The sequence below is a fragment of the Stegostoma tigrinum genome, chromosome 20, assembly GCF_030684315.1.
Source record: "Stegostoma tigrinum isolate sSteTig4 chromosome 20, sSteTig4.hap1, whole genome shotgun sequence".
In the NCBI taxonomy this organism is placed as follows: Eukaryota; Metazoa; Chordata; class Chondrichthyes; order Orectolobiformes; family Stegostomatidae; genus Stegostoma; species Stegostoma tigrinum.
Window position 1 is genome coordinate 31,885,948 of NC_081373.1, and position 15,480 is coordinate 31,901,427.

The 15,480-nt window shown below is 41.4% G+C and overlaps 1 protein-coding gene across 3 annotated transcripts in view; it reads right to left on the reverse strand.

The window, feature by feature from the left end:
- The window catches only part of LOC125461867 (disintegrin and metalloproteinase domain-containing protein 12), a 354,472-nt gene that overhangs the window by 6,915 nt on the left and 332,077 nt on the right, over positions 1-15,480 (reverse strand). For 2 of the 3 annotated variants that reach the window (XM_059653082.1, XM_059653084.1), the window contains 5 exons: positions 7,683-7,791; positions 6,901-7,036; positions 4,904-4,991; positions 3,843-4,091; positions 204-319 (listed from right to left, as the gene is read on the reverse strand). In XM_059653082.1, the coding sequence (XP_059509065.1) occupies positions 204-319; positions 3,843-4,091; positions 4,904-4,991; positions 6,901-7,036; positions 7,683-7,791 (698 nt within the window). The remainder of the gene's footprint in view (positions 1-203; positions 320-3,842; positions 4,092-4,903; positions 4,992-6,900; positions 7,037-7,682; positions 7,792-15,480) is intronic. The other variant, XM_059653083.1, reaches the window with a different exon arrangement.

The following is a 15,480-nucleotide window of genomic DNA, read 5'->3' on the forward strand; positions in this document are numbered from 1 at the left end:
GATTTGAGCATTTTGAAGTCTTACAGAATTTCATGAACATTGTCTTAGCTTTCTGGAAGTAAAGAAAATCTATGCAATGCTTGTTGGCATAGTTAGGGAGCATGTATTCTGCTTTTGGCTATGAAATCTAAATCTGTTAGGCTGTTTTTTATGATTTTTTTCACTCACTGTCAAGTAAGAACTAAATTGTATAAAAAACTCACCTGACAGGCTTGATCTGGGCCTCAGGGTGCTGTCTGAAGGGAGCATTCAGTTGTGATGGCCTGTTTATAGGATTTGCTGGCAGAGGTTTCTTTGGAGGGCTGCGCATTGAAGGACCCTGCAATGAACATGAACAACATAATGCCTGTTAGTTGAGATTTCAGTAATTCGGACTGACCAGGTAGAGAAGCAAATAAATACACGCATTGGTCATAAGTATACAATTATATATATATGCTACAATTTCTTGATTTTCCTGACTGCTGTTGCATGGGATGACACTGATGAAGTAATTGAAAGAGACACAAAATGATGGAAGAGGTTTCAGAATGAAGGAGCTTCAATGCCATAGAGGAGTTTAAAATGAAAATTAAATTTTAAAATTTAAGCTTTGGTCAATCGGAAGCAGAAGTGAATGCTGGGTGATGGGTGCAGAGATGTGGTCCAAGTAATAACATGGGCAGCAGGGTGGTGGATGAGCTCAGGTTTATGCACCATGGGAGGCAGTGCAGGACAGCATTAGAGTAAACAGGCCTGGAGTAACATAAAGGAGGGTTTCAGCAGCAGATCGATTAAAGAAGGAGAGTAGGCAGGTGATAGTATAGCAGTGGAAGTAGATTCATTTCAATGAAAGGATGTGGGGTCAGACTCAGTTCAGGATCAAACAGGACACAGATTACAAATAATTTGATCCAGTTTGAGAAAGAGGCCAGCACAGGGTTGCATTGGTGGCTAAACAGAGTTTATGGTTCAATTACATTGTATGTTTTGTGAAAATGCTTAACTCAATTAATACAACAATATTTATGTTACTTCAAACATGCCAAATGAACTTATTAGCTGCAGTATTGTAGAGATTTAGAGCTTTTAAGATTTTGATTTGTATATCTGATTTTCTGTTTTTGAGTTATTTTGTTTGCCAAAAGGTGACAGTTCCAGATATATTATGGTCTTGGAATCACATCTGGTTAACTGCCATTAATACAAATTGAGGATAATAATCGGTCTTCTGCTGACTAATGACTATAATTGGGAGTGTAAATTGTACATGCAATCTGTAAAATGTCCTATTTGCTGTTCATTTACAAAGTGCCAACATACTTAATAATACTTAATATGTTAAATCTCTTCCTGTTAAACCAAAGTTATAAAAGGTTATTATTTACCATAATGAATGAAGCAATTATTAACATATTAAGTCAGACAAAAAGAGAAATAGTAATTGCACATAAAAGACCACAAGCTATTTCCTTCCCCTTTCTCCACATGTAGTGGAATAAAATCCAATGTTATTTTCTAATAATACTCAACTGTAATAAAAGTAAACATTAACAGGTCTATCAAACTCTGACAAAAGAGAAAAAAATTAGTCATTATTTCATGGGTGAGTAAATGTTAACTAGGCATCTTTTCTCTTTTCATATGCTGACTATTATCCAGCAGGGTTTTTTTTTCAGATTTTAAGCATTTGCAGTTTTTCTTTCTTTTGAAAAGACCAAAATCATCTTGGATCTTTAGAAATATTCATAATTAATTTTACAGATGAAAGTTCAAATGGACACCCAAACATTAGGAATCAAAAGGTTGATGTTGCTATGGTAATATGGCATACAAGATTTTTTAATGATACTTCAGTGTAGAAGGCAATGGAATAATGCAGTTAGATGAAATTGGGCAATCATGTCACTCACTGATGCTACAAGTGCATTCTTAACATCATACATCATGCAAATACTGCATGGTAAAATTTATATATGATTTCACAATGATTATAGAATTAGTGAACAAAGTAGCCTTCCAATGAGGCATGGTAGAAGAGTCCTTATGCTGGTGGACTACAGGCCTGCACTAATGATCTAGAGACATAAGCTGAACATAACTAGGGGTTGTGAGCCTGCACTTGCTGGCAGCGGGAGGAACACAGTGAATTTTCTACAGACAGCTTCCTGGGTGGCTGCCTCAGGGCCATCATTCAATGGAAGATGGAAAGTGGGGTTTGATGCTGCTGCTGAAGCCTTAGGAGCGCCACTAGCACAGAGAGGAGACTACTGAAACAGGAAAGAAACTCTGGCGCCCTCCAGATAAATTAAAAATTAAAGATTCTGGGACAAGAACGAGAGGAGGAACCCTTCAGGGGTGGGGAAATGGTCAGGCAGGGAGCAAGGAAGGCAGGTTCTTTGTCCCTCACCTTGGGATAATGGAGCCGCAGGTTCACGTGATGCTGGCGGCAACTGACATGGTGGAGGTTTGCTCCAGCATTGGCGAAAGGCCAGGAACTGAGTAAAATAGCTCTTGAAGCAATATTTGCAATCTGCTACTGGGGAAATCCCCCCCCATCGGTGGCACTGCATTGGGAAGATGTCAACGAGGAGATCTCAGTACTATTAACCATAAAGTTAGCAGATGTTTGTAAAAACAAATCTGATTTAAAGATATCCTTTAAGGAAAGAGAATTACTGTCCTTACCTAGCCTAGCCTATATGTGGCTCCAGATACACACAAATGCGATGGTCCAGAGCAAATAATTCAGATGTATTTGAAAAAAGCAGCTCACTACCACCTTCTGAAGGTCAGTTATGAATGAGCAATACCTACGTCCCATGAATTTATTAAGAAAAATCACAACTACTGTTGCTCAGGCTTGCTTGTTAATTTATGTTGCACTAGCAATGCTTTTTCACATCTGAGTGTCTTTCAACCTCCCTAAAATTGGTTTAGTGAATGCTAACAATTTTGTTTTCAGGTGTCACAAGCCTGTATGAGATAAGCAGAGGTCAGAAATAGCTATAGAAACTGTTAAGATCATCAGAGAGAGGAGCAGAATTTCCAAGTTTCTTATTCTAAGCTGGTCATTGAACAAAAAATATTTCAGTAACCTTTTCTCTCGCGCTATCTTCCTTCTGTTTGCCACTCAAGGCATTCTTGAAAACAAGAGTACTTTGTTTCCTTCAAGCCATTTGTTTCAACTTCTCTCAAACACAACCGCAGCTCAAAGATTGCAACAAAAACTTTATGTAAAATGTTGAGTTGTCATTTTAAAGCAAAATGTGCACACCAGCCATAGAATATTCACATAACCTTTCTAAAGTAAAGGTGATAAGAGGTGAAGATCTTTGGTGGGGCCAGTTAAGAATTTTCTTGAAGTTCCTCGTGTTCCATCACTACAATCTTGGCTGAGCTTGAACAGAAAATCTGGATGCTGTGAGTTACTGCTGATATCTCTACTTGGGCTGTTATGTCTGTATGACTGGAAACAAGGCCTAAGAAATATGGCTTATTAATATTTATTTGGAAGATAACTTTATGACAAACAATAAGGAATGCATGACTTGTTTAGCAGTAATTAAATATTTAACCAACAGAACTGATTCATTTCCACAAAATAAATTGAAGTAACCTTTGTTGAACAATGATATAATGAGCAACTGGAACAATAAGATGAATTGTACATTTCCATATTTCAGACTGTTTTGCATAAACATTAATAGTCTGAATCATCACAATTTACTGTGAGAAAGTTCAAAATCACTAGGAAATGTTGCTGAAACATCAGAGAAATAGCTCTTCTCAAACGATAGACTTGAATATTTCAGCATGTAGACTCAGTTTAAATCTCTGCAGTACACAGAATATATGCATACCTGTGGATTTCTGAAGGAGGGGTTGGCTGGCAATGGTCTGCTTGGTACTCCTGAATTAGATGCCATACTGTGGTTCAGTGGGGGCAGGACCCGCTGAGGTGTCAGGGAAAAGTGCAAATTTGCTCTTGCAACTGAATTCGGCAATGGATTACTAATGTGAACTGGCTGATAGCGAGGTGGTCCTCGCATAGCTTGATCTCGCACATTATGAGGTGGAAATGAGCTGGTTGATTGCAGATTGTCTGTCTGCTAAAATAAATGCACCACAAAAATTAACTGTAATTTGCTAAGGATATGTTAGTTAGCTTTGATGTACACTGCTTCTGAGGCCTTATTTATCATGTTAAACTTTGCATTTAAAAACATTAGTTGACTATTGAACAAATCATTAATAGAAGATAAAAGAAAGTCATGCATTTATCACTGGATATCCCAAAGTGTTTTCCAGTCATTGTGGAATACCTTGTGGAAGGGAGTCACTGTTGCTATGTAGGAAACACAGCAGCTGATACGCACACAGCAGATTTTCCAAAAACAGCAGTGCGATAATGACTAGATAATCAAATATTGGCCTGGATGCTAGGGATAACACTGCTGCTTTTCTTCAAATCCTGCCATAGAATCTGTTACATTTATGCAATCACTGATTTGGAGCCCTATGTTAATATCTCACTTGAAAGACAGTGCTGTATCTGGGAACCTAAAAGTCCTTTTTCTAGCCTATGCCTCCAGTAGTCTGGTTTCCTCCTCATTAGAAATCTACCCCAGCCATTTCTAGCACCAATTGCAGCTGTAATGCACCTTCCCCTTAGGTGATCTAGTCAAGCTAGAATTGGTGTTAGTCTTGCAGAAACTTAGGCTTCCTGTTGGGTTTATAACCACTTACCAGGCAACACAGGATTGGGCTGCACACCATAATCATGGAGATAATGAAGCAACTAAATGATTCTCTGCTATTTGCATCATTTCCATCCAGAGAGGGGTGATAGCACATCACATTCATGCATCAGCAAATGGATCTGATCAGAAGGTTTGCTCAATAAATTTTTCTAATGACATACCTTGTGAATTTTGGCTTGTCTTTTGATGGGAGTTGTGTATGTACTACTGGACTGGCTTGGTGTTGATGATCTAGTCGGACCTACAGTCCTGTAGATAGGAATGGGAAAGATCTCAGTATGATTAATCTACGCAAACTTAATATAGTCAATTATGATTGTAGTATTTTAAAACAACGATAACATAGACATGGCAATCATAGCAGGATTCTTGGTCCATTTTCCTCCAACTTGCCCTGGGAAAATAATATCCAATTTAACATCTCCATAGCTAGGTGGTCAAGATAAAGGTTTTTTTTTACAAATTGATCACTTTCTGATTGCCCCTTTACTATGTTGTGCAGTCTATTAACTTAAAAAACACTGAGAAGTTAAACTTGATTTACTGTCACCAGAATTACAAGCTTGGAAACAGGCCACTTATTTTTATTTTTCTCTTGACAGTATGCAACTGTATTTTGGAGGATTGGGACAAGTAGGTTACTTGTATTTATAAGGGGAGTAGAAGTTTGAAACAGTTCATTAACTTGCTTGAGTTGAAAATGAAGAATGAAAAATGAAAAAAGATCATACAGTAGGTTGGTTCTCTGTCTTTCCATATCAGGTGTCTAGCTTCAGACTGAGCCCAAATTTGATCTGAAAGATCTCAGAGTGTTTCATTACTCAGAGAATATGCATGAAAAGATCCACTCTATAGACAAAGGGAAATCTCTCAATTTTTTATAGTTTTGCTATCAATAACATCTAGAACTTCGGTCATACCAATTAAATCAAAGTGTCAGAACACAAGGCAGAAGATGTTTATAGAATAAAAATTTACAAATGAAATCAAAATATGTTTTAACTACGTTAAAAGTTTATCTCTGAAATATTTTGCAATATTCTTGTAATAGGAGAGCACAAATTCATCAACTGTTACTCATCAGCTAGCATTGCTCAGCAGCTTTTCCAATGCAGCACAATAGTAATCTTCAATTGCTCTGCTCATTGATAGTAACATTTTTGCACTACATTTTTAATCACAAGTAAATTTAAATGGATAAGTTAAACATTCCATGAATGAGTCAAATGAATTTTCTTCATATTGCTTCTAGTGCAACAAAATCCTTTTCCAAAAGAGTCCCAAATTGTACACAACACTTCAGATATTACCTCATCAAAACTTTTCACAGCTGCACTGCCTACTTTTATATTCTATTCCTCTTGCAATAACACCGATATTCTTTTTTGCATTCCTAATCATTTGCTGTGTCTGCAAATTAGTGATATCTTATTTATGCAATGTTAATGAGAACACAGTTTTTGATAAAGATGTATACTATGTTATAGTCATTTGGGAAGTAAAGGTAAAATAGATATGTGATTTCACCTCTATGAAGGAACTTTTAGAAATAGGTCAAGAGTTCATTTGAAACTGGATTCAACACCTCAATTTGACATTTAACGGGATGACCATGAAGTTAATTGATGAAGTATTTACAAAATATACCTTTATGACATACAGTAAAAACAGATTAGGCATGTTTCAGTACAGAATTAGGTTGCAGTTCAGAAGAATTTGAATTTTAGTGCAGAATAACAGTTTCACTGTTGCAGCTGGCCAGGTTAGTAAGTAAAATGCCTTAGTTGTGAAAGTTCGTGTAGCAGTTTTTTAAGTTGTTCAAACTGAAAAGAAGTTTAGCCTATCAAAACTGGAAATTCAGTTAAACATGGAATTAAAAAAGAGGTCTGTTGTGTTACTCATGTTAAGATCTTCTTAAACTGTCGTGTTTATTTCAACATGTCTTTGTTCTTTTTCTTTTGTGTTCTTTTTTTAAAGACCCATTGGCAAACTGATGCTCTTGGACTAACTATCATGGTAATCAGTTGCAAAAATTAAACTGATAATCTATCAAACCAAGTTTCATTCTACAATCTGACTTGTCTGGTATTACCATTGGCTAGAAACTTAAGTGGATCCAGAGTAAAAACTGGTGAAAATACTTTTTGCAAGACTTTACCTTAACTTTTCAACTGTTGTTATTTTATGTGAGAACAGCAGCTGGAGCAATGTTTTCCGTTTGAAACACATTATCACACCCGCAGTGATAAGACTCAAGACTGTAACTAGTATGCCCACAAACAGGCTGTTACTTTCTGTAAAAAAAATTAGTAAATACAGATTCAATTTTGCCAGCAACATTGCCTTCAAAATAATTTCAACCTAATCACATAAAGGTTTAATTAACTCATGAATTTAGTTAATTGCTTCATTGATTATTTATTCCACCAATTTCTAAAAGTTTTGATTCACGCATTTCCTCAAGGATTTTTTCAATTGACTGCCATAACTGGAGCATTCCCATAAATGTGGTCTCTTCTAATGTCACAGTGGCTCTTCCATAACCTATCTTCACCCCAATCAAATTTTCTGAGACCACATTCAGTGCATATTTCAAGTAAAACATTTGTATTTTAGTAATAGATTTTTAAAAAATCAGACAGCTCATGCTAAAAATGGTTTAAGCTATAAATGTTAATTTTATGCTGCATTGCTAGTTCCCTATACAAGAAGGGAACTTACATGTTACCATTATGATTCCATTAGCACAGTTAAATTTATGAAATAGGTGTTTATTTCTAATATCACCTATTATATAATATTCATTGGCTAGTTTCTAAGATTATGTTACGTTATATTCAAGAAAAATGCTGGTGTACTTTTGTAGAAGAATCCGATATCAGACTGTATCGACATGAATCTAATCCATTGCTATTGTGGGAATATACAGCCATTCCTCACCTTCAAGCCTCATGGGTCCACTGTCTACGCTCCCTCCTAACCCAGGTTTGTCACAATATGGAGGAGCCCAATCATGGTCACAGTGGCAGTTTTTATTGTTGTTGCAAACCTATTAACGCATAAAATTACTCATAAGCAATTGTTAAAAGTTCAAGTGAAGAAAAAGCTTTATTTTTCTACTTTACTTATCAATTTAAGTGCAATCACATGTGATGCACCAAATGTTTCAGATTTTACATTTAGAACTGATAACTACACTTTGTCCAGATAGATTGATTGGTACATGTATTATATGGCATGGCAATCTGCAATATATCAGGAAAGATCCTCCATCAAGCTGCTAGCCAGCTGTTCCCAATTGAAAGCTGCAATTTATATCTCTAACTAGGGAGTCAAAAAACCATCCAGAGTGATTGTGCTTGAATGTCATGGGTGGAACGGCAATTTGTGAGCAGGATACAAACAGTTTATACAGAAATATTGATAAGGAAGTTGCCATGTGGAGGATAATGTGGAAAAATGTAAAGTTGTTCATTTTGGTAGGGACAACGGGGTTATTATTTAAATGGAGAAAAACTGCAGAAAGTTGCAACACAAAAAAGACTTGGGGGCACTTGTGCATGAAACACATAAAACTAGAGCACAAGCACAGCAGGTAATCAGGAAGACTAACTGAATGTTGGTCCTTACTTCAAGGGGGTTATTGTATTAGAATAGGGAAGCCTTACGACAACTGTACAAGGTACTGGTGAGATCACATCTAGAGTACTGTGAACAGAAAGATATAATTTCACTGGAGGCATTTCAGAGAGGGTTGACTAGGATGATCCTCCCTTTGGAGGGAGTGTCTTACCAGGAGAAGCTAAATAGATTGGGACTCTGCTCACTGCAGTTTAGAAGAATGAGAGGTGATCTCATTGAAACATACAGGATTCTTAATGGCTTTGACAGGGTAAATTTTGAGAGGATGCCTCCCCTTAATGGGAGAATCTAGGGCCAGATGAATTAGTCTCAGAATAAACAGGTGCCAATTTGAAACTGAGATGAGGAATTTCTTCTCTGAGAGGGTTGTAAGTCTGTGGAACTCCATGCCACAGGCAGCTGTAGAGGCAGAGTCCTAGCGTATTTTTAAGACGAGGATGGTTAGATTCTTGATCAATATGGGAATCAAGACTTAGGTGAAAAACACAGAAAAGTGGACACGACGAACCAGCCATGATCCAACTAAATGGCAGAGCAGCCTCGAGGGGCTGAATTGTTTACTCCTGTTCCTAAATCTTATGGTTACTTTACAGACTTTAGTGACTTTTGCTGGAATTGTTGTAGCTAGTACGTGAAGCCAGGAGAAACCTTGTTATGCTGTTCAAATAGTCAATTGCCACTATTCCAGTTCACCAATGAAAACTTACCCCTAAGCCAAGGGGTCAAAGGGCAGGTAGGCATGATTAAGCACTTCCAAAGTGCAGAAGAGAGAAAGACAGATTGAAGCTAGATTAGGCACCTTTTCTCAAGGACAATTCAGAGTGGATGATAAATGCTAGCTTTAGCACCAATGTCTGCATTTTAAGAATTTTTTTAAAAGTTGGATGTGAATACTGGTGACTGAATCATATATGATTAATCCAATATGTTTCTCATTAGCCTGATCAACAGCGGTATGGACACAGGGTGGACACATGCCATGTCTCTATTTTTTCAATCACAAAAAAGCAACACAAAGGCAATGCTGTAAGGAAAACAAATTGTAATTGGTAGAAGAGCAGCAAGTATGAGAACATATGGAAATTGAGTTTGAGAAAGTACCTTTAAGCCAGATCCATACAAAACCAATGGGTTATTGTTCTGTCATAAACCTCCTTCCTCTGCCAACCATTGATTCCCTATTCCAGGAACACTAACATGTTTATTTTCCCATTTTGTGTTCCTGGTGGGTAGCCTTGGCTGCTGCACATGTATATCCAAAATTCAACTGCACATTGTGCATAACTTTCCAATCTCATTTAAAGTGGTTGAAAAATCTTATACAGTGCCAGCACTGCTGCTGGGCAAAGTTGCCCATTGGGGGAACATAAATCTTTGAGCACATAGATCAATGTTGAGACCACACGAACACTGAATATCCCTGTTTCTCTCTAACTGTAATCTTTAAAAGGTTGCAGAGTGTTTGTGTAAATCTTTTACATTGTACATTAATGAACATCAGAAATATTTTTGAGATATAGATCACTTAATAAGTAAACACTTTCTGTCTTCAAAAGTATCTTTTCGTCAATCACTCAAATTTAAATTCAGAAAACTTAAAAATTCCTAAATTGATGGAATTGCCTGAAGAAAACAAAATGTGCTTGCTGGTGACCTGAATCTCAAATTTGTGGGATTCACAAAAATCTCGTTAAGAAAAAGAATAAACAGATTAACAAAATGTAGCAATACTTTAGAACTGAAGTCAATTGATGGCACAATTTAGTGATTAAAAACCTCATCTGCAATAAATTATTTGAACAAGGAAAACTGAGCTTTTTTGTGTTGCACATGAAGTAATAATGAGAAAAGGCTCTTTATGCAATTGCTTTTAATGTCTGTAGAGGATATTACAGATAGTGAAATTGCTTCTGCAGTCTTGATTTGTTTTGTTACGAAAGGATTTTATTGAAATTGTTATACACAGTAATTTCACACGTTTTCTTCTGAATGAGCATTTTACTGGGAATGTTAATGGGTCTAATTTTTAACTTGCTGCTCGAGCATAGAATTGACTGAGATAATAAAGTGTGAAGCTGGATGAACACAGCAGGCCAAGCAGCATCTCAGGAGCACAAAAGCTGACGTTTCGGGCCTAGACCCTTCATCAGAGAGCTCTCTGATGAAGGGTCTAGGCCCAAAACGTCAGCTTTTGTGCTCCTGAGATGCAGCTTGGCCTGCTGTGTTCATCCAGCTTCACACTTTATTATCTTGGATTCTCCAGCATCTGCAGTTCCCATTATCACTGATAGAATTGACTGAGTTGGACAACCATTGAGTGTAGAAATTTCAACTCAGTTCTAAGTGGTTAACCTGTCATTCTGAAACTGATGTTGTTGTTCTTGAGTCCCTAACCAGAATAAACAGCTTCTTGCATCTCTCCCATAAAATCTTTAAGTATATTATGTATTTCAATTAGACCAAATTGCACTCTTCTGAATTCTAGAAGTATGGGCACAGTCCATGTTTTAATCTCTCCTTATAGGTGCAGAAATGTGGATGGTTATTACACTTAATAATTCATTAAAAGAGCTGATTAGCTTTTGTAATACAAATAAACACAACTTTTGAACAATGTACTCAGATGAAATTGTGACTTGCATTGAATGCTGTGTATCTGAATAAATCTTAGGATACACCAAAACCCTTGCAAACACCAACCAGATTTACTACATTCAAAATATCTCATACATCCATTGTAAAAGCACATTAGTTCAATGGAACATTTAAAATAAGGTTGAATAATGGTTAATTAATATGAAACATTATTAGCATGCTATCATGAGGAATACATTGGTCAACAATGCTCATAATCATATGAATTCTTATTTATCAGGATCACATGACAAAACTGGTGGAACAAAAATTTTACATACAAAAACAGTGTTACTATTAAACACACAAACACACTCTCTCCCCCCTCACACACACACTCTCTTCACGCCGCCCCAACACACACAATCAGTCACCACCCCCCTTCTCTCTCTCTCTCTCTCTCACACACACACACACACACACACACACACACACACACGCATACAGATGTGAATCAATGGGGTGAATTTGTATTTGCAGATACATTTTATTTTGTTCAAAAAGCACACAATTTATAGACAGTCAGTCAATATGGAATTGTATAAATTCCTACTTTGGAAATAAAACTAGTCTGACTCCAAACTAGAACACAAACAGATTCTAAACAAGTCTCACACCTAACGATGATAACAAAGTGTGAGCTGGATGAACACAGCAGGCCCAGCAGCATCTTAGGAGCACAAAAGCTGACGTTTCGGGCCTAGACCCTTCATCAGAAAAGGGGGATGGGGACAGGATTCTGAAATAAATAAGGAGAAAGGGGGAGGCGGACTGAAGATAGATAGAGGAGAAGATAGGTGCAGAGGAGAGTGTGGGTGGGGAGGTAGGGAGGGGATAGGTCAGTCCGGGGAGGACGGACAGGTCAAGAGGGCGGGATGAGTTCAGTAGGTAGGAAATGGAGGTGCAGCTTGAGGTGGGAGGAGGGGATAGGTGAGAGGAAGAACAGGTTGGGCAGGCGGAGACGAGCTCAGCTGGTTTTGGGATGCAGTGGGGGGAAGGGAGATTTTGAAGTTGGTGAAATCCACATTGATACCATTGGGCTGCAGGCTTCCAAAGTGGAATATGAGTTGCTGTTCCTGCAACCTACGGGTGGCATCATTATGGCACTGCAGGAGGACCAGGGTGGACATGTTATCTAAGGAATGGGAGGGGGAGTTGAAACGGTTCACGACTGGGAGGTGCAGTTGTTTACTGCGAACCGAGCGTAGGTGTTCTGCAAAGTGGTCCTCAAGCCTCCGCTTGGTTTTCCCAATGTAGATGGTGCTACACCATGTACAGTGGATGCATTATACTACATTGACGAATGTGCAGGTGAACATCTGCTTGATGTGGAAAGTCAACTTGGGGCCCGGGATGGGGGTGGGGGAGGGCTTGAAACTGTTTGACCATGTCATGAAGCAAACCAGGTACCACAGCCATATCATCTTCCTCAGCACCTGCCTACAGAACCAGATCATCCCCAATGGACTACAGACCACATTCAAGCCTTCCCAATTTTGTCCCAACAGTGACCATATCTACATCCAGAACATCGAGACCCTTCAGAAGCGTTTCCCCCTGCGAGTCCTGAAACACACGCTCACAGCCATGCGCCGGCATCTCCAGGCACTGCAATCCAGCCTGCCCCAGCTCACAGCCTCCCTCTCTCAGACCTGCAAAGGACCTCTCCTGTTTTTTATCCCCCGCAGGATCCACAGACTAAACACACAGTTCCACTCAGCTTTACTGGGCACCAAAAACTGTAAGTACAACAAACTCACTGCTCCTGCCACCTCCACACAGGATTCCTCCACCTCCCAAATCCCCAGCCTGATTCTGCACCTCCCTCACAATGTACCCGCCGCCATTGACCATGAGGACACGGCCAGTGAGCCCACCGTTGACATCACATCTGCCGCCGCCGGGCACACCACCTCTGGAATCGCAAACATGACCGCTGCTGGGGCCACCGCCTCCACCTCTACTACTTACTCACTAACACCACTATCACCGCGGCTGCTGCCAGCCACCCCGCTCTGCCCACTGCCGCTGCATCGCCCACCGATGACGCCGATGCAACTCCGCCCACCGCCGGCGCAACTCCAGCCAATGCCGGCGCCAGTGAAACTCCGCCCACTGTCGAAGCAACCCCGCCCACAGCTGACGACCACATCGCTCTGCCCACAACCTCCACAGCCAGCTACCCCAGAGGAGACAGCCACACTGAGCCTTACCAAATCTTCACCATCCCCCAAAATCTCCCAATGACAGAAGATGAACTGTCAGTCCTCAGCAAGGGGCTCACCTTTGACTCCTCCACCCACACATCAACGAATACCAGTCACGTTTGGACATTGAGCAGTTTTTCCGCCGCCTCCGCCTCCACACTGACTTCTTTAACCGTGAACCTAGCCCTCCCTCCACTGACCCCTTCTCCCGCGTCCAACACAAGTCCTCCTCCTGGACACCACCCCCAGGCCTCCTACCCTCCCTCGACCTCTTCATCTCCAACTGCTGTCGAGACATTAACAGCCTCAGCCTCTCCACCCCTCTCACCCACTCCAACCACTCCCCTGCAGAATGGGCAGCCCTCCGCTCCAATCCCAAACTCACCATAAAACCCGCGGACAAGGGAGATGCAGTTGTTGTATGGCGCACTGACCTTTACATCGCTGAGGCCAGACACCAACTCTTCGACACCTCCTCCTACCGCCCCATCGATCATGACCCCACCCCCGAGCACCAAACCATCATTTCCCTAACTATCCATGACCTCATCAACTCAGGTGGACTCCCACCCACAACATCCAACCTCATTGTTTTCCAACCCCGCACGGCCCACTTCTATCTCCTTCCCAAAATCCACAGACCTGCCTGCCCCGGTCGCCAACACGTAATTTTCACCATGGACGTCCAGTCCCTATACACCTGCATTCCCCATGCAGATGGTCTCAAGGCCCTCCGCTTCTTCCTATCCCGCAGGCCTGACCAGTCCCCCTTCACCGACACCCTTATTCGCTTAGCTGAACTCGTCCTCACCCTCAACAATTACTCTTTCGATTCCTCCCACTTCCTACAGACTAAGGGGGTGGCCATGGGGACCTGCATGGGCCCCAGCTATGTCTGCCTCTTTGTTGGTTATGTGGAACAGTCCCTCTTTCGCACCTACACTGGCCCAAAACCCCACCTCTTCCTCCGTTACATTGATGACTGTATCGGCGCGACCTCATGCTCCCAAGAGGAGCTTGAACAGTTCATACATTTCACCAACACCTCCCACCCCAACCTCAAGTTCATCTGGACCATCTCCAACACATCCTTTACCTTCCTGGACCTTTCTGTCTCCATCTCAGGCATCCAAATACAAACTGATGTCCCTTTCAAGCCCACCGACTCCCACAGCTACCTGGAATACACCTCCTCCCATCCACCTTCCTGCAAAAATTCCATCCCCTATTCCCAATTCCTTCGCCTCCACCGCATCTGCTCCCAGGATGAGGCATTTCACTCCCGCTCATCCCAGATATCCTTGTTATTCAAGGGTCGCAACCTCCCCACCGCCCCCCGCAGTGATCGAGAACGCCCTCGACCGTGTCTCCCGCATTTCCATCACTTCATCCCTCACACCCTGTCCTCGCAATAACTGCCCAAAGAGAATCCCCCTCGTCCTCACACACCACCCCACCAACCTCCGGATACAACGCATTATCCTCCGACACTTCCGCCATCGACAATCCGACCCCACCACCAAAGACATTTTTTCCACCCCACCCTTGTCTGCATTCCGGAGAGACCAATCTCTCCATGACTCCCTTGTCTGCTCCACACTCCCCTCCAACCCCACCACACCCGGCACTTTCGCCTGCAACTGCAGGAAGTGCTAGACTTGCCCCCACACCACCTCCCTCACCCCCATCCCAGGCCCCAAGATGACTTTTCAATCAAGCAGATGTTCACCTGCACATCCGCCAATGTGGTATACCGCATCTGCCGTACATGGTGTGGCTTCCTCTACATTGGGGAAACCAAGCAGAGGCCTGGGGACCGCTGTGCAGAACACCTATGCTCGGTTTGCAGTAAACAACTGCACCTCCCAGTCGCGAACCATTTCAACTCCCCCTCCCATTCCTTTAGACGACATTTCCATTCTGGGCCTTCTGTAGTGCCATAATGATGCCACCTGTAGGTTGCATGAACAGCAACTCATATTCCGCTTGGGAACGCTGCAGCCCAATGGTATCAATGTGGATTTTACCAACTTCGAAATCTCCCCCCCCCCCCCGCCCACTGCATCCCAAAACCAGCCCAGCTCGACCCCGCCTGCCTAACCTGTTCTTCCTCTCACCTATCCCCTCCTCCCACCTCAAGCCGCGCCTCCACTTCCTACCTACTAAACTCACCCCGCCCTCTTGACCTGTCCATCCTCCCCGGACTGATCTATCCCCTCCCTACCTCCCCACCCACACTCTCCTCTGCACCTGTC